This window comes from Papaver somniferum, chromosome 10 (genome assembly GCF_003573695.1).
Source record: "Papaver somniferum cultivar HN1 chromosome 10, ASM357369v1, whole genome shotgun sequence".
NCBI lineage: Eukaryota > Viridiplantae > Streptophyta > Magnoliopsida > Ranunculales > Papaveraceae > Papaver > Papaver somniferum.
This window is the reverse complement of record NC_039367.1, coordinates 53,232,922-53,252,831: the sequence shown is the minus strand read 5'-3', so window position 1 is coordinate 53,252,831 and position 19,910 is coordinate 53,232,922. Positions and strand designations below refer to the sequence as shown.

The 19,910-nt window shown below is 36.6% G+C and overlaps 2 protein-coding genes across 2 annotated transcripts; both read right to left on the bottom strand.

Moving 5' to 3' along the window:
• Positions 1–4,060: 4,060 nt before the first annotated feature.
• On the bottom strand, positions 4,061–6,326 carry LOC113315016 (5'-adenylylsulfate reductase 1, chloroplastic-like). Its single transcript, XM_026563330.1, has 5 exons — positions 6,185–6,326; positions 5,909–6,058; positions 5,683–5,812; positions 4,508–5,330; positions 4,061–4,398 (listed from the first exon to the last, which is right to left on the bottom strand). Exons 1-5 carry the CDS (start codon positions 6,258–6,260, stop codon positions 4,168–4,170), a joined length of 1,410 nt encoding a protein of 469 aa, XP_026419115.1. The 5' UTR covers positions 6,261–6,326; the 3' UTR covers positions 4,061–4,167.
• Positions 6,327–6,856: 530 nt separating this feature from the next.
• Positions 6,857–11,067, bottom strand: LOC113319398 (arogenate dehydratase/prephenate dehydratase 1, chloroplastic-like). Its single transcript, XM_026567658.1, has 11 exons — positions 10,362–11,067; positions 9,604–9,671; positions 9,434–9,526; positions 9,149–9,349; positions 8,691–8,771; positions 8,506–8,601; positions 8,191–8,268; positions 8,021–8,110; positions 7,865–7,932; positions 7,489–7,570; positions 6,857–7,343 (listed from the first exon to the last, which is right to left on the bottom strand). Exons 1-11 carry the CDS (start codon positions 10,627–10,629, stop codon positions 7,287–7,289), a joined length of 1,182 nt encoding a protein of 393 aa, XP_026423443.1. The 5' UTR covers positions 10,630–11,067; the 3' UTR covers positions 6,857–7,286.
• Positions 11,068–19,910: the final 8,843 nt, after the last annotated feature.

Below are 19,910 nucleotides of genomic sequence, written 5' to 3'. Positions count from 1 at the left end.
TCTCTGAGGATCAACTTTAGTTTCACAAAGAAAAATGAAATCAGGACTATGAGATTAAACCAAGTTATGCAATTGTTGGATGGTAAAACTATTAGCAATACCCTGAACATTCCAAGAAAGAAATTTCATCTTGAAACAAGAAAATGAGTTAAAAAACAGATAGTAAGTACTATAATCAAATCTATGAAAATATAATTTTAAACTTAAAAAGTATGAGATTACCTGATTCTCCTTTTCAGTATTGTCAGTTTGACTGCCTCCTATTGTGTTCATATGAGTATTTGGATGCCTGTGATGTTATCTCCATCATTATTATGGGAAGAAGATTCAGCTACATTGAAATTGCTATCATCATATCCATCCACCCTATGTCGCTTTCCAAGCCTCATATCCTCAGTAGCTTCTGATGAACTTTTCTTTAGCAGAAAATCCAGATTGACAGCAACCCCATCCTTTGGAGGAACAAAACAGTATTTCTGACAATTTTTTTCTGATTTTTTGCAGAGACAGGAGCAACATTTGAATTAATACTTGAAATATTCTTCCTGAGAGTATTAGGTTTGCCAAAATAATATGTCTTTTCATGAGCTTTTGATAAATAATCAGTTGCATCCTTACAAGCAACTCTGCAATGCTTGATCACATAACATTCAGGGCAGATGCCATTCGGCTTCCTTTCATAGAAAATCCTTTGCCATCGAGTAACTCCAGCATTTGTAATAATTTTGACACCCCTTCTTAATGGCATACAAAGATCTACATTGACACACACATTGACTGGATCTTTTCCTTTTGGCATAGCATCTTTTGGATCAATCCCTGTCACTTCCCCCATGATTTCTCCAATCTTAGTTACAGAAGCAACATTCATTAACTCCGGCAATAGATACGGCAGCTGGATCCAAAATTGTTGGAAACCCCAATGTTTCTCATTATAAATCATATCTGGAATATATTCATGGACATTTAATAGCTGCTTGTTGATGATCCATGGTCTTTCATTAATCACAGAATTCAGAAAATCCCATTTGCTAAACTTGAAAATCATAAGATTTGGCTCAATCTCAACAATTCTCAGATATTCCGGAGCTAGAAAAGGCCAAGTGAATTTGATGTATTTGCATACTATATCATAACTCATTCTTCCTTCACAAATGATCTTCCCAATGGCACTTGCTTCCCAGTTTGAATCTTCTGCATCTTCATTGGTTACATCCTTCTTCATAATCACAACTTCATTAATATCTCCCAACTCCAAAGTAGCTTTCTTAATTTTATTAACCAGATCTCCCATGTTGCTTGAACTTCCTTCTTCCATGATGTATTTAGTATTAGGGTTTATGCTTTTTAGAGAAGGATATTGGTTAAAGGGTTTAGGAAAAGTATAAGTATAATGGTTTTGGAATATAGTTGGAATTGAATGCAAAAAGGTATTTTGTCGATAATTTAGGTAACAGATAGCTTTAGGATCTCTTTTAGTTAGAGAAGATTGACAAATGGCGATTAAACAGAGGAGTAAAATTAGGTAACCGAATTTCCTATTATCAGGATTTTTTTGAATTTTGAATTTCGTTGACTTGAGCTGAAGGCGGGATAAACTAAATCAGCGATTCTCCGAGTTGACACAGTAGCTGATCTTCTTCCCAGGGGCTCCATTGATAACCGAGATAACATCACTAAAAAATCCTGTAAGCAAACGCTTAATGAAATACTCTGCAAACGCTTGAAACACAACATAGAACAAGGCAAACGCCATTAGAGACAAAACAAACTGATAATACATGGAGAATCAAAAAGTTAGCAACCCATATAAGAAAGCAAATAAATATGAAAAGATATGAAACAAAGAAATTAAGAATCCAGTTTCACCACAGAAAAAATTAAAATCTTGTAAAAGGATCAATGTTGTAAAGATTTAAAACTATAGAAGATCAGATTAGAGAATTAATCATTGAGTAGGAAGAAAAAAAATTTAACCGAGTTGACTCAGGAATTCGCCGATCCTCAGAGCTTCCCCACTCTCAAAAGACATAATAAAAATTTGTATTAAGAAGTTTGGTACCAAAGTCCCAATTATTTATTTGGTTGGGTTATTGGTTAAAACGAAATTTTGTAAAGTTTCAAGGCATCCCATTAGTAAATTATTAGATTCTGATATTCTCGATAAATTTGGGCGTATATGCAGAAATATTTCTCGTTATTACAGCGGATCTTCAAAAGAAAAGAGTTTGTATCAAGTAAAGTATATACTTCGACTTTCGTGAGCTAGAACTTTGGCTCTTAAATGCAAAAGTACTATACGTGCTTTTTTGAAAAGAGATTAGGTTCGGAATTGTTGGAAGAATTCTTTACGGAGGAAGAACAAATTCTCCCTTTGGTATTCCGAAGCGTTTCTTCTTCGCGGAAGTTCTATAGAGAAAAGATTTGGTATTTAAATATTCTTTGTGTCCATGGCCTAGCCAATCATTCATAATTGGTTAGGAGATCGTTTAAATTGAACTGATCCCAAACCAAAAAGACAAAAAAAGGTTTTTATTCATTTCAATTCTGAAATGCATATGCAGTTGTAATTGAATCAACTTAATTAATATTTAACTTTTTTAGAATCCTGTCTAAGGAACTGAGTCATATATGTATACATAAGGAAAGCCGTGTGCAATTAAAAATGCAGCACGGTTTGGGAAAAGATTTTTTCTATTTCAACAAGGGAATTCTCTACTCCATCCGACTAGTTCCGGGTTCGAGTCCAGGCAACCCAAAATATCAGATGGAAAATAGAAATGAAATGGATCTCTCTCTTTTTTCTAACTTTAGTTTATTCATTCACCAAGCATTATAATGAGTTTATCCATGTGTATATGAATCTTCTTTTTTCTAACTTTAGTTTATTCATTCACCAAGCATTATAATGAGTTTATCCATATGTATATGAATCTTATATTGATTTACATGGGCATATAAGTTATGTTATATTGTTAGATAACAGGCCTTCAATTATCAATTATAGATAGTTTATGTGCTTGGGAGTCCCTGGTAATTGAATAAACCAAGATTTTACCAAGACTGCAATTTAAGAGAGGCGCAAAAGTGAAAGCCTATGGGATCGCTTCTGTAACTAGATAACCAGCATAGAAAACCGCCTTTATATTGTGTGGTTTGGTGTTTTGATGATCCTAGATAACCAGCATAGAAAACCGCCTTTATACTGTGTGGTTTGGTGTTTTGGTGATCCCTGCCTTATTGATATTATCGTCTTCATTGCTGCTCCTCCAGTAGATATTGATGGTATTCGTGAACCTATTTTTGGGTCTCTACTTTATGGAAACAATATCATCTCTGGTACCATTATTCCTACTTCTGCAGCTATCGCATTTTTACCCGATCTGGGAAGCGGCTTCTATTGATGAATGGTTATACAATGGTGGTCTTTTTGAGCTAATTGTTCTACACTTCTCAGTTGTTGTAGCTTGTTACATGGTCATGAGTGGGAACTTAGTTTCCGTCTGGGTATGCGCATTTGAATTGTTGTCGCATATTCAGCTCCTGTTGCAGCTGCTACCGCAGTTTTCTTGATCTACCCAATTGATTAATTGTTGTCGCATATTCAGCTCCTGTTGCAGCTGCTACCGCAGTTTTCTTAATCTACCCAATTGATTAAGAAAGCTTTTCTGATGGTATGCCTCTAGGAATCTCCTATACTTTCAACTTCATGATTGTATTCCAGGCTGAGCACAACATCCTTATGCACCCATTTCACATGTCAGGGGTAGCTGGTTCGGCGGTTCAACCCTTTGCGCTTCTTACTTTCTGCACTATCTCTGACCCGTGCAGGAATTTATGGTTTGGCCCGTGTGACAATTTAGGTGCAACTTATCTTACTAAGAATCCCATTTTTCATGATCAAATGAAGCACATAGAAATCACTTTCCAAGTGAGCAACCAATGCTCACTTTCAGAGCATTGGTTGCTGCAGAAAGCTTGTTGTCAGGTGCAGGAAAGGTGATAATAATTAGGGATGAGTTGCATAAAAAGAAAAAGAGAGATGGCCAAACAGGGAAGGTGATAATTAATGACATTGCTTGCCTAACCAAAACATATACACTGGTGACTTATCTTACACATTTACCAGATTCTAAAAATCAGTAGAGTTCAATTGTTACAGAGAATTTATCTCAAAGCATTGACAAAAGCCATCAAAGAATCGGCATCTCTTTTCTCAGATGGGTATTTGATAGGCTGAGAAGAGTGAGTAGGGAAGAAGAGTATGGTAGGGAAGCTACCCATCTGCAACTTCTTTTGCGCGTATGACTTGTGTTCTCCATCTGCCCTAAACTTTCCTACCTTTACACCTGATCCATTCAATTTCTCTGCTATATCAATGTATGACTCTTCCATTGCCTGTTTCAAATCCAAACAATATAAGGTCATCTAGATCAAACAATATAATTGTATATAACAAACTCCACTATTTTTCGAGTGTTTCAAGTGACAAGGGGACTTGATTTACCTGACAGAACCGGCACCAAGGTGCATACAGAACGACAAGCCATGGCTCTCTTCTGTTCCCAAGCTTAGCCAAGTTTTCAATCCCCACTCTGCTTAGATTCACTATGCTTTCTGAACTAAAGATGTCGGCGGCAGCATCTCCATTGGTGTTATTGACAGCTCCATTAACATTTCCATTAGTACCGTTAAGGTGAACACCTTCTTGTTGTCGGATGTTGCCTTTGTGGAGACCACACTCTTTAGCCTTTGCATCTTCCCACCACCACCTGCCCTCTCTTTCATGTTGTCCAGGCAACACAGGTCTAGTACACGGTTCACACCCAATTGAAACATAACCCTGCAAGTGCAATGCGTTCACAGGAACGTTCATCGCACGAAGGAAATTCCAAATGTCTCCCCCATTTACATTAGCCACCGGGTTCCACTTGATCAAACTGCCGACCCCACCTTCTAGTCCTTCAAATGTTGGATCAACCTGAACAACAGGGATTTCAGCTCTAGTTCCTGGAGATTGATCTTTTCTTTGCCCAGTGATCCAAGCACGGAGACCCTTAAGTGCCCTTCTTAAAGGTCTAACCTTTCTGATTCTACAACATTCTTGGTGCCCATCTTCATAGAAAGAGAACAGTCCCTTTGTTCTAACTAGACCTTGTACTTCAACAGCATCTGGAAACATGTACTCTATATGGATGCCATAGTGTTTCTCGACTGCATCAAAGAATTTGTAGGTTTCCAAGTTTAACCTCCCAGTGTCAAGACTAAATACCCTAAAGGGTCTTCCTGTTAATCGTGCATACTCAATCAACGCAACATCTTCTGCTCCACTACACAATACATCAATATATCGGTTAGAACACATTTGGGATTATGAATGGGTTCATTTGCATAAAAATCAATCTATGGATAACGATTATAATTCACTTTGAGCAAGTATGCAACAGGATAGGACTATTGGCAGCATTGTAAACTATAGTAGGTAAAAAATGAAACCTAATCAGCTTCAAGCTCAAGCTAATGTTATAAGTAATAATGTCTTTCATTTCCGTTTGTATAATGTAGTGAACGTACAACTAGTGAATAAGAACATGTTGAACAGGTATGATTAAAAGAATCCTTGAAGATCAATACTCATAGACAATTCTACTAAATTCTGCTTTAAAGAAAATGGGATTATACCTAAATGCAATCCCGATATCGTTTCCGAATTTCTCAAGTGCTTTATCCATAATCTCAAGAGGAGAAGCTCGCACAAGTTGTCTGGCCAATTCCTCATAATCTTCTGTTGTTTCTACATTCTCAACCACTTCTGCAAATTACACAAAGATTATTGTTCAAATTACAAATTACACATCCCCGGAAAACGCCCTGACACAAATTCAAGATAAAGTTCAAGATCACATACCAGGTGCAACCATGGTTGCTGCATTTGGAACAATTGGATCACTCCGTTTTAACTCGGCTAAAACTGGGGTTACTGAACATTGTCTCCGAGTTGAAACAGAATGATGCTTCAATGATCGATCCAATGGACAAAACGAACCAATCGGATGCGCTGCAGAGATGAATAAGAAACACCAGAAAATGTTAATTTACAAATAACACATAAAATCAGAATCCATTGATCACTGATCTTGAAAATACAGAAAAGCTTAATTTAAAATCAGAATGAGAAATGTACCTTTGAGTTTTTGGGAAGATTGTGGATGAGAAAGGGAACCAGCTATTGAAGATGATGAAGAAGTAAATAACGCCATTAACTAGAGAAATTTGTGAAATTTCTTACTTTTTTCTGTATTTGTTTTGTTAATTCTTTCGCTTTCAGCTCTGTGAAAAATTACAAGAGAAAAAACTAACGTTAAATAATCAGCAGGTTGAACGACCTTTTTTAGGTTCATTGAATCTGGACAGAATTTCGTTCATATACTTCTTCTGAAGCAGTTTTACACGTGTTGTTTGTAGGAGTTACTTGTGTTGCAGACGTGGGTGGGAACTGGGAATAACTGATCGGAGCTAATCCCACCAAAACAGTTACATAATTTGTTATGGCGGGCTAAAAGTAACGAATTATGTTGACCTGGCCGAGGTCAAACAGTCATGACTAGGGTGTATTCAAATTTAACAGGCAGTGTGCACTGACATCTCTTGGCCAGGCGTTGGAAATGTTTGGTTTTGCAACTTTGAAAATACTATCTTCCAGAAAAGTGTTACTGAGGGAGCATAAAGCATAAAACAATGTTACTTTCACTTTTTCAATTTGGCCTAAAAAATGGAGGGAGCATAAAACTCGATCTTCCAAGGTTTTCTTAGTGTCAGATATTGGAGTAATGTAACCCCAAGTTAGCTCAAAAAGTCTTAAAAAAGACATCAGTCTCCAACTTCCATAGCAATGTACTGAAGTTTTTTGCTGATTTACGCTTATAGCTGTACCTTAGAAGGCTGAACAGGGAACAAGAATTATATACAGTGCATCTGGAATCTGTATCAACCATATTGTAAAGTACAACACTAAAAAGAACAAAGATGAAACAACAGACAGAAAATTGGTGTGCGTTCCAATATTTTGTGCACGAGCGGTCTAAAGGATCTATAACTAACCACCTTAGATCATCAACAATTGAGCAAAGTCACAATAGCTTCATCTGAACTATGAAAGGAAAATGTTGATCTTGTTAAAGGATTTTCGCTTGTATCCAATCTATCTGAGAAAGGGATAAAAGAATCAACTGAGTTTATACTGTGAGGTTGGGAACCCTAAAAGGAATGAAAAGACAGCTAGATTCTTAGGACATGGTATCCATCGGATAGCTTCCCAGGACACGAAGAAATGTTGCAAATTCCTGCACAACATGAAAATTTGTAATGTTAGAACCACAGAGTTTACAGAAACAAAATGACTTCAAAAATAACATCTAAGATTCTACTGTCCTAAAAATGCGATTGCTAGAGCATCAGAAATATCTTCTGAAAATGATAAAAACTGACCTGAAGATGCCCTAAAGCAGATTGTGAGCGACGTTCTGCCATTGACGCTTCAAAATCGATATAAAATAGGTAGTCGAAATATCTGCCATCACAAATTTGTATCAGATACCTTCGAGAGATGCATTTTTGGAGTTTTATTCCCTCAAATGACAAGTGACACTTACAGAAATAGAAATTAACTAGGAAACCCAACACAGAAAGTGCATTTCAACATACAAATTGGTTATTCACGTGAATTTACAAGGTGCAGTTCAAGAAAGAATCTCGCTATAAATACCCAAATCATTGTAAAACCTTCTTTACCAAAAACAAAAAATGATATGCATCTTTCTTTCATTTTATCATAAGATATTAACCAAAAAGTAATGATACTTACTTGGCAGTCCCATTATTAGAGTCATCGACAACCCTAAATGGCCTCTTTTTCTGGGGTCGGCTCTCAATCTGGATCCCAATAGAAAGTAAACAATCAAAGTTGAACCTTTTATAACACAAATCGCTAAACAATGGAATCAAACCTAAGTAAAAGTACCTTAGTCAAATTAATGTCTCTCAAAGCGAACACTGCTAAGGCTTTAAACAATACTCCAGGACCTTCTTCTAGCGTAAATACAATGCTTGTCTGGAAAGAAAACAGTACTTCTTAATTGGATTCAGCGAGATAAATTATTAGCTAAACTGGAAAAGAAATACTAACTTTACCTTAAAGGGTCTATCAGTTTTTGCTAGAATTGGTTCTCTCGCAAGTATCAAAAAGCGAGTAATATTGTCACAGTCATCCTGCGAAACAGACTGTGAGTTTAGGCAAATCATGTAGCAGTTCTTGTGAACCAAACAGGACTAAATAAGATCTGCAATGCTCAAACATGTACAAGGTAACTACCTTTCCAAATAGAGAATTGATATATAACAGTTAATAACACAATGGCCTAAAATTAATACACTTGTACTGAACATGGATAAAAATGAAAGATCAGAAATTGTGGAGCTTAGAGAAAAGGTTAGGAAAAATCTTACCTGGATACCTTCCACAAGTATGTTGAGACCATATATTTCTGCAGCTCGAGAACTTGCAACAGCGCCAGTATCTCTTAGTTGGTGTGAGGCTACATGCTGGTCCAATATTTTCTAGAATTTAGATACTTTAATATGGTAGAGATACAGTAGAGGTTCAGAAATGTTCAACTGTGTCAATAGATCACCTGAGCAGCACCAGCAGTATCATCCACACTTTCCCTGACAACACCTAACTTGCTAAGTGTAATTTCACATTGTGCAAGTGCCTACAAGCAATCAAAGAAGATAAGTTTTTAAGCCCAGAAGCCTCAATTCTTAAGAAACATGGGGAATATCTCAAATCACATAATATATGAAATAGGCACAAATATGGTGACATTTGGAATTTCAATTGTGGCTAAGCAAACCCATGTTTGGGTAAAAGAGAAATGAAAATAGCTCGAGCAACAAAGAAAACAATCAAAGCTGAACTTTATAAAACCTAATTCTATGGCTGTGTATTGCGGTGACAGAAATCCGCTAACCACTAAGCTCTCGCCCGAAGATGAAATAGAGGGTCACTTAGTTTTCTCTCTTCTCAGATCACACTCATAACACCCCAACAAAAAATGCGTGAAAGAGCAGAGAAGGAAATTGGATTAACCTGTGGATGACTTATGACGCGTTTCAGGTCTTCCTTTCTTATGCCAGGCAGTCCCAGAAGGCAATGATTAACAGCCAACTGTACTTCACCAACAATATGAAGTCTATGTCGAAGGAGTAAATCATAATTACGATGTATGCTTCCACCTAAGGAATTCTCAATGGGAAGGATTGCTTTATCAACCAGCCACAATTCAACCGCCTATGGAACAGAAACCAATTGTAAATATAGAAGAATTCACTGAATTACATTATCTAAAACCTACCAAATGAAGAATCTTTGAACCTTGAATGCTGCTTCAAACTGATCACAAGGGACAGCCTCACATCCAGGGTATGCTTTAAGGGCAGCAGCTTCACTGTATGCTCCTGGTACCCCCTACATTAGTTGAAGTAAATTTATCAACTACCGCGTAAAAAGAATATCTGCTTTTAGTAAATTATTAAGTTCCATACCTGATATGCCACACGCATATTTGAACCATTACTAGGAGAAGCAGAAAAATCAGTCACAGATAAAGGTCCTGCAGTCCAACACATGAATAGATCAATTTCAGGTACATACTAGTTTTATACTTGGGCGAAAGAACTTCACTGATAACATTATCCAACTACGTCAACGTAAAGATTCAAAATAAGGAAACGGATCTACGCGTAAAATTTAATACGATAACATTGTTCTCTAAAATGCCGACCTTTTAATATTACCGTTAGATTAAAAATAGAAACCCAAACTGAAGACAAAGACTCCACTTCCATTGACACGGAAACAACATACTGTCAGGAAGTAGCAGCCAATTTCTGATCAATCTTGACCAAACGATGACAAAAAGAAAAAGAAGAAACTAGCACGCATAAGGCAACACATACTTCATCCCTAATTCTACAAATTCTTGGCAATGCCTTGCAGTAATAATGGTCCACTTCATAGACCTGGTACCTAATAAATTCGCATTCTTGCAATGCCCGACCTTCCATTAAGGGCAACCAAAAGGGGATGACTCGATAAGCAACCTCAATTGCTAACTGTTCATGTAACTTATCAAATGTAAACAACTAATAAACAACTGACAAAGTAGCCTGAATCTACAACGATAAACTATTCCCAAATAGACTATTTGTTAACACAGAAAAGGGGCCAAGTTAAAGTAATCAATTATAGATTTTTCAAATGTAACAAGATTATAAAAATGAAAAGAGAAAAAGAAACCCACGAGGAAGAAAGTTCAAATCTTTATGAAATTTTCTTTCTTCTTTAGTATCCACTTGATCTACTGCACGCTTTAATCTCACTGATGGATTTTCATCTTCCACAGAAGTTATCGCCTTTTGAGTTGAATAACCTTCCAAAACACTGTAAACTTTCTTTGTCTTCAAATCCAAAGCAAACCCAGAACGTTTAAAGTTGAAATCTCCTTTACCCAAGTTATGAGGAGGAAGAGGAACAGAACAAACCCAACTAGGAAAACCCTTCAACGCCATTAAACCAGTCTGTTCCGAGTCCTCTGATTCAATGCAGTTAAACCTAAACTAATTCACTCATCTGAGAAAGAAAAAAAAACTCCCTTTTTATTTGGCAAGTGAGACATTAATTGGAGAAGAATCTGTGATGAACCCAGAAGAACATTTTCATTGAGCGCAAGTAAAGGGCGAGTGATTAATTATGTCCCAAAAATAAATAAAAGACGTAACGGGTGAGTGTGGAGCCCAGGTAAGATATATCGATTTGTTAATGGAGATCTTACTTCTTAGGATGAACAAAGTTGGTAAGAATTGATGAGCGAATTAGAGAATGAGACCCCTGTTGTAGCTGCTGTATAGGTGGAGGGTAGATTGCTGGAGATACGCTCTATGCTGTATGGAGTCTAGAGAGAAAGAGAGACCTGTTGGGGTCGATCCCCGTTTCCCCCTCCCACTTTGGATAGAGAGGAAGGAGCTATAAGATGGTGGGCCGTGTTGTATCCCTTTTGCATGCATGACCAAGGGGTGCATATGGCTCGGTTCAGTTCGGTTTTGAAAGTAACATTATGCTAGCCAAAATTGAAAGTAACATTATGCTAGCCAAAAGAAATATCCAGAAGAAGATGGGAAAATCAATTTCGAAAAAGATACCATGTAAAATGATGTAAAATTAAATTGCTGATGGATATGTGTATGATGATTAAGATTTATAATTTAGAATCCGTACGAAAATAACTTGCTGATTAGGGAACTTTCATCATGTATAACCTTTATTTAATTATCAATGTGGTGCATCAAATGTACGAGACGTAGTCCTGAACAAAACATCACTAGAATCTGTAGGATATTATGTTTTGGATTGCTAATTAATGCTATAGATGAGTATATTTACGTGGCAAAACAACAAAATTATTAATTTAAAAATATTTTATTGTATTCAATCACTATGATCCAAGATTTTGACAGAACCAACTCAAGATAGTATTAATCAAATACACAGTGGAACTTGAAAAGGGAAAGAATACTAAATAGTCTTCATTACATGCATTGGTGGAGAGAGTGACATGTTGCTTGGTGTCATAGGGTTAAACTTCATAAATGCGACGGCATTCCTTAACAACCACATTATGTTCCCACAACACAGTCTCATCATAATTAGAACTTAGCTAGCACTTTTCTTTCTTGACTGATATTTATTCATCCTATGCTAAATAAACGTCTCGTTGACAATTCATTCTCGATTTACAAATCAGCACACTATTTGTGGATAAAAACGGTTTGCTGCTACAGTGGAATACTTTGAGTTTAAGAGATCAATTTGTAGGACTCTAGTCTAAACCAAGAAATGGACATGTCGGATTCAATTCAGTCACAAATAAATGAGAAGGGTCGATCTGTAGGGAAGGAAGCTGAGAAAGTGTTGAGATCGATGGAACTTGATTATGGATATGGTGAACTGCTTTGAAGATCGATGATTTTTCTGTATTAGAGAAATCTTTTGTGTGTGATAATGATAAGTTGTCATATGACTGATGGCTGTCATATGACTTGTTTTTAACATAGGTTAAGGAACCTAATTGTAGCAGATGTAGTTAACTCATTGATCTCCTGTAAATGGTGAGGGTTGGAGAGGAATAGAAGAGTAGAGAAGTGGGAAATCATGGTTGAACCAGTTTCATTTTCTTAGGTAGACTTGGTGGTTGTCATACCACTACTCCATTTACTCCTTTAACTGCCAACATGAGTTACTCACTTTATCATCGTAGATGTATTGCTATATTGCATGTGTTGTAAACCACCAGATCAAAACCCTAGTGAATATCCCTATATGTGACACGATTGATGTTTCACGGTGAAGTCTGCTTTGTAGACGTGTATTTATGTAGTCAATCATTGACCTAGCTAAACTGTCAGTCTTAGCATATTGATGAGTTGACCATGATTTTCAGTGATGAGTGTAAACTGCTTCATAACTCATTGTTATGATGAACGAAGCATAAACTGTTTGCTGAAACAATAATGATACTTTGCGAACCATAGACGTTGAGAGTCTGATGGATTTATGATTGTAACATGTCATTGTGCCAGCTGAGGCAGCAATGATACTCAGATGATTTTATTGAATTATTAGGCATTGGTCTGAAGATATTAATGGATCGATCAATATATATATATATATATATATATATATATATATGTCAAGCATTTGACAGGAAATCATCTGAAGATTAATAATGTCAGCGTTAGCAGTAGTTTAGAGTAGTCATCCCCGATCTAATATGTCATGAAAGATTCAAATGACAAAGCAAATAGATTATAATATTAAAATATTGGTAGACAGACCATTGAAATATTGATAGTTGAATCAATGAGATATTTGTGACTTAACAAATTTGATCGAATTGATTGCGTGATCAATATGAAATATTGCTAGTCAGAGCAATTAAATTTTGGTAGCAGGACCAATTGATTTATCGATGAAAATATTGGTAGCAAGGCCAATTGTTGATGGTGGTTTTTAGTTCAGGGCTAAAATCGTAAAACCATAAATTTATGTACTCTTGTTTTGCAAAAAAATAGACCAATTGAAAAAGCGGGGGTCCAACAACACCACCCAATATTTCGGTTAGCAATCTGTATGTACTAACTCCGAAACACTTTCTAGAGAATCAACTAGATAGTCAGACTCAATCTAGATAAAAGTATCTCAAGGAGTTAATATCTCTCTCTTGTTTTGATTTACTCAAGCTAATAGAAATCAACGAGTCCTAATCAAACACAAGGAATAACTTGGACGGTACCAAAGACCAATGTCCAAGGATCAATCAATAACAATCAAACAACCAAAGGTTGAATTATACCAATTGATGATCTATATGCATAACCTGTATTATTTCAATTATAAAGATAAACAATATAATGCGGAAACTGAAATAACACAGACACCAGAAATTTTGTTAACGAGGAAACCGCAAATGCAGAAAAGCCCCGGGACCTAGTCCAGATTGAATATACACTGTATTAAGCCGCTACAGACACTAGTCTACTCCAAGCTAATTTCGGACTGGACTATAGTTGAACCCCCAATCAGTCTCCCACTGATCCAAGGTACAGTTGTACTCCCTACGCCTCTGATCCTAGCAGGATACTGCGCACTTGATTCCCTTAGTTGATCTCACCCACAACTAAGAGTTTCTACGACCCAAAATCGCAGGCTTTAATAATAAACAAAGTTGTCTCACACAGACAAGTCTATCAAAGGATCAATCTGTCTCCCACAGAAAAACCCTAAAGTTTTTGTTCCGTCTTTTGATAATAATCAAGGTGAACAGGGACCAATTGATAATTTGGTCTTATATTCTCGAAGAACAACCTAGATTAATCAATCACCTCACAACAATCGTAATCGTATGGTATCGAAACAAGATATCGTGTAATCACAAACAATGAGACGAAGGTGTTTGTGATTACTATTATAACTTGCCTATCGGAGAAATCAAACAATCTCTAGCCAATCAATATGATTGTACTATTACGATAGAAGATGCAAGATCAGATCACACAACTATGATAAAAGTAGTATCGGTCTGGCTTCACAATCCCAATGAAGTCTTCAAGTTGTTAACCTGGTTTTAGAAGAAGAAACCAAAGGTTAAAGGAGAACCGACTCTAGCACGCAAACTAGTAGCACACGTAAGGCGTGGGGATTAGTTTTGCAGAGTTGCTAGATGTCCCCTTATATAGTCTTTCAAATCAGGCTTTTGCCTTAGTTACAAAGCAATCAATATCCATCGTTAGATGAAAACCCGATTTAGATTCAAGCTAATATTTCTCAACCGTTAGATCGAAAACTTAGCTTGTCATACACAAATGACTGTACGCTTCTAGGTTTGTTAACCGTACCCAAACGTGTACATTGTTGGTTCAAAAATAGTTTACCAAAAAGGTTAACCATAAGAGCATTTCATACCAACCATGTTCTTCTTCACCATAACTAGTTCAAATGACTCAAATGAACTAGTTAAGAGAGTTGTTCAATTGCAAGGAAATCTTATGTAACTACACAAGACACAATTGAAGCAAATATGATTTGGTTCACAAGAATCGGTTCATGAACTTTAATAGCCACGGTTTGCAAAAGCATTCCTTAGTCTTTTAAAATTAAGTTCAGAGATCATCTTTAGATATATAACCTTCTCAAGTTTGCAGACTAGGTTCGCGGACTTAAGACACCGGACAGAGTTTACAAACTCCAGCAGAAATTCTCGGGTTTGAGAACTTCGCCGGTTCGCGGACTGGGTTCGCGTACTTGGCTCACGCAAGTAGTTTGTCAACTCCAGCAGAAATTCTCGGGTTTGAGAACTTCGGCAGTTCGCGGACTGAGTTCGCGGACTTGGAACTTTCCATACTTCCGGTTCTCTTGATCAACAAAGTTCGAGAACTTCGGTTCAAGGAATACATTGGTTATGTAATCTAAACTCTCATTCCAATCATTGAAACATTCTTAGAGGACGTTATATAGTTGTTACACCATTTCTCGTCAAAGCAATTTTCAAAGTGATTGAAACATTCATGACTTTCGTCACTAGGTAAAGATAAACTTGGTCGAAGCGAAAAGCTTACCAACACATATTTCGAGATATAAATAGGCGAGGTATAATCGGCTCGAAATACCAAATGTGTATAATCTAGTCTATATATATAGCATACGACTTTTGTCTCAAAGAGTAGGAGATAGAATAGATAGACTTTTGAGTGATAGATAAGTTCAAGTCTCCACATACCTTTTTGTCGAGAAGTTCCATCGGTTCCTTGAGTAGTCCTTCTACTTGTATGATGAATCGCCATGAAGTCCTTGAGCTCAACTACACTTACTATCCTAGTCCGAGACTTAGTTATAAGAGACTAGAAATCAAGACTTATAGTTTTGATCACTAACATTGACAAACATGCTTGAGATAGCAACGCATGCGAGTTTGACCGAGCAGTGCTCTAACAATCTCCCCCTTTGTCAATTTTAGTGACAAAACTATCAATACATATGGAATACAAAAAAGATAATGAAACTTTAGTAGCTCATATTCCACATGTCTAATCTTCAACATTCCTCGAAATCTTCGTCACTTCCAAGTACTCCAATGATCCCAAAGGTTGTAAGTTTAGCACCATCGTTGTTGAAGATCCGTAGCTATAATAATGAGAAAGCAACGGTCTCGATCATTTTTATACAGTGTCATAGTATTATTACACAGTATCAAAGCTCAATTGTATCACAACTTCAACAATAATACTATGGTGATATGTATCACTGCCCCTTAGTCAATACTCCATCTCACATGAAAACCACTCCCCCTTACACAATGATCCGAAAACCATATGTATTTGTAGTGTGAACTACATATTAATTCTCCCCCTTTTTGTCAATAAAATTGGTAAAGGTACAAAAACGGGTTCATAATGAAATTTCCGTAAGAGACATTTCATGACTGAGAGAAAGAAACACACAATATCTTATTTAGATGCAATCATATAGCCGAAGCTAACAACATTCATCAAGGAGTTTAAAAATACAAGATAACCACTCTAAAATTCCACAGCCGCACACCCCTCAAGATATGACCATTAAGCACCAGTTCAAAAGAACTCTCCCTCATTTGATGTCATTCCCAAAAGAACAACAACGAGCGACCTTAATTTCAAGAGAAAAGAAGGATTTTTATTGGACACCAAAACCATGTGAATGATTTTTATATCCAAAACTCAATCAAATTAATCATAAGTAAACCCATGATTAATTTAATCGGAATACATAATCAAATTAAACACAAAAGTGATCAATTTAATTCATTGTGCTCAACATAAGTAAACTTACGGAGCAACGACTAAGTTAACCATACAAGAGAGTGATTGGCTTAATCGTTCATATACTCAACACAAGAGAAACTTGTGGAGTAATAACTAAATAACCAACAAGATGATTAATTTGTTCTAATGTGCTCAACATAAAGTATCTTACGGAACAATCAACAAGGCTAATCAAAAATAATCAACTTTTTTGTATCGTGCTCAACATAAGACACATTACGGAGCCTCACGGTAATACAAAAAGGATGGATCAATGAAGATCAATACAGTGGAATACACAAGTATTTATTTTTTTGCACACGCATATACAATAGCAATAATCCTTGGATACAAAAGATTTTAACCTATCTTCCGTCAAAGATTGACAATATAGGCTTAACTTTTGTATATGTCAAAAGTCTATTCATTCTTGAACCAATAAACGAATACCGATCGTGAACGACTTTACTTTTGACAAAATATGGGACAACATAGTTCACAGACGTAAACACCAATATCCCATAATAAATTGCAATATAAAAGATTAAATACTGCAAAACATCATTCTCCACAAAGTTTTAGAATCAAAAAGCTAAAAACAAGAAAATGAAAATAATAGCTATGTGTAGTCACAATCATCGCTATTCAAAGCACTAGTTATTCTTCCAACTAAGTCAAAAAGAAGACATACTAGGCGATAAGAAACACTCAGTTTTCCTTGATGATTTCATACCTCTGAAATGGTCCATCGAAATAGGAATTACTGATATCCTTGATCCTGTTGACTGTAGAGACACCATGTTCATAAGTTAGAACGTTAGTTTTCCGATCAAGAATGCGAGCATAATGACGAGCCTTTGCGCAGTCAAGGATAACTTTCTTCTGATTCCTGATCAAGATATTCTGAGTATCAAGGATTTTTTCATGTCCATCAGTGAGCTGGTTTATCTGCAGTTGAAGGTTAGCAAGTTCGCTCTTAACTTCGTTCTGAACACGAATTAGATCCTTGACGGACTCTCCAATCCAAGAGTTATACTCTTTCATTTCCAGCATCTTCTTCATGATGAACTCTTGAGCAGAATCACATCCTTTAAGATCATCTTCTAAGTTAGGTTAACTTCTTCTTTTGGAACAGTTTTCATCGAGTTCCTTTCTGAAGAATAATGAACGCATATAAGATATATATGTGTTCAAGTATACACCCTAGATAGAAACCCTAGAGTTCCTTGAGGAGATATGGACGTTCGTGGGAAGACCGAAATACCAGAGTAAATAGACCCAATTAGGAACACTTCATACTGTGTTGTTTTCAAAGAACCTTCATCTCTAAAAAGTCACAGTGATGAAGGAAATAAAACAGACACCAGAAATTTTGTTAACGAGGAAACCGCGAATGCAGAAAAACACCGGGACCTAGTCCAGATTGAATACACATTGTATTAAGCCGCTACAAACACTAGCCTACTCTAAGCTAACTTCGGACTGGACTATAGTTGAACCCCAATCAGTCTCCCACTGATCCAAGGTACAGTTGTACTCCCTACGCCTCTGATCCCATCAGGATACTGCGCACTTGATTCCCTTAGCTGATCTCACCCATAACTAAGAGTTTCTACGACCCAAAATCGCAGGCTTTAACAACAAACAAATCTGCCTCACACAGACAAGTCTATCAAAGGATCAATATGTCTTCCACAAAAAAAACCTAAAGTTTTTGTTTCGCCTTTTGATAATAATCAAGGTGAACATGAACCAATTGATAATCCGGCCTTATATTCCTGAAGAACAGCCTAGATTAATCAATCACCTCACAACAATCTTAATCGTATGGGAATCACAAACAATGATACGAAGGTGTTTGTGATTACTTTTATATCTTTCCTATCGGAGAAATCAAACAATCTCTAGCCAATCAATATGATTGTACTATTACGATAGAAGATGCAAGATCAGATCACACAACTACGATAAAAGTAGTATCGGTCTGGCTTCACAATCCCAATGAAGTCTTCAAGTCGTTAACCTGGTTTTAGAAGAAGAAAACCAAAGGTTAAAGGAGAATCGACTCTAGCACGCAAACTAGTAGCACACGTAAGGTGTGGGGATTAGTTTTGCAGAGTTGCTAGGTGTCCCCTTATATAGTCTTTCAAATCAGGGTTTTGCCTTAGTTACAAAGCAATCAATATCCACCGTTAGCTGAAAACCTGATTTAGATTCAAGATAATATTTCTCAACCGTTAGACCGAAAACTTAGCTTGTCATACACAAATGACTGTACGCTTCTAGGTTTGTTCACCGTACCCAAACGTGTGCATTATTGGTTCAACAATAGTTTACCAAAAAGGTTAACCATAAGAGCATTTCATACCAACCATGTTCTTCTTCACCATAAATAGTTCAAATTACTCAAATGAACTAGTTAAGAGAGTTGTTCAATTGCAAGGAAATCTTATGTAACTACACAGGACACAATTGAAGTAAAGATAATTTGATTCACAAGAATCGGTTCATGAACTTCAATAGCCACGGTTTTCAAAAGCATTCCTTAGTCTTTTAAGATTAAGTTCAGAGATCATCTTTAGATATATAACCTTCTCAAGTTCTCAGACTAGGTTCGCGGACTTAAGACACCGGACAGAGTTTACAAACTCCAGCAGAAATTCTCGGGTTTGAGAACTTTGCCGGTTCGCGGACTGGGTTCGCGGACTTGGCTCACGCAAGTAGTTTTTCAACTCCAGTATAAATTCTAGGGTTTGAGAACTTCGGCAGTTCTCGGACTTGGCACTTGTCATACTTCCGGTTCTCTTGATCAACAAAGTTCGAGAACTTCGGTTCAAGGAATACATTGGTTATGTAATCTAAACTCTCATTCCAATCATTGAAACATTCTTAGAGGACGTTATATAGTTGTTACACCACCCAATGGTCTTATTGAAATTAAGGTCGCTCATTGTTGTTCTCTCGGGAATCACATCAAATGAGGGAGAGTTCTTTTGAACTTGTGCTTAATGGTCATATCTTGAGGGGTGTGCGGCTGTGGAATTTTAGAGCGGTTATATTGTATCTTTAAACTCCTTGATGAATGTTGTTAGTTTCGGCTATATGATTGCATCTAAATAAGATGATGTGTGTTTCCTTCTCTCAGTCATGAAATGTCTCTTACGGAAATTTCATTATGAACCCGTTCTTGTACCTTTGCCAATTTTATTGACAAAAAGGGGGAGAATTAATATGTAATTCACACTACAAATACATATGGTTTTCGGATCATTGTGTAAGGGGGAGTGGTTTTCATGTGAGATGGAGTATTGACTAAGGGGGAGTGATACATATCACCATAGTATTATTTTTGAAGTTATTATACAATTGAGCTTTGACACTGTGTAATAATACTATGACACTGTATAAAAATGATCGAGACCGATGCTTTGTCATTATTATAGCTACGGATCTTCAAC

Bases quoted from the DNA above. Each gene is read 5' to 3' on its own strand.
- LOC113315016 (XM_026563330.1), bottom strand. From the start codon at position 6,260: ATGGCGTTATTTACTTCTTCATCATCTTCAATAGCTGGTTCCCTTTCT. The intron at 5,331-5,682 runs GTATAATCCCAT...TGTATTGTGTAG, and splicing joins GATATCGGGATTGCATTTAG to TGGAGCAGAAGATGTTGCGT. The intron at 4,399-4,507 runs GTAAATCAAGTC...GATTTGAAACAG, and splicing joins CTTGGTGCCGGTTCTGTCAG to GCAATGGAAGAGTCATACAT.
- LOC113319398 (XM_026567658.1), bottom strand. From the start codon at position 10,629: ATGGCGTTGAAGGGTTTTCCTAGTTGGGTTTGTTCTGTTCCTCTTCCT. The intron at 8,772-9,148 runs GTTAATCCAATT...GATTGCTTGTAG, and splicing joins GCGTCATAAGTCATCCACAG to GCACTTGCACAATGTGAAAT. The intron at 8,602-8,690 runs GTGATCTATTGA...ATATTGGACCAG, and splicing joins ATACTGCTGGTGCTGCTCAG to CATGTAGCCTCACACCAACT.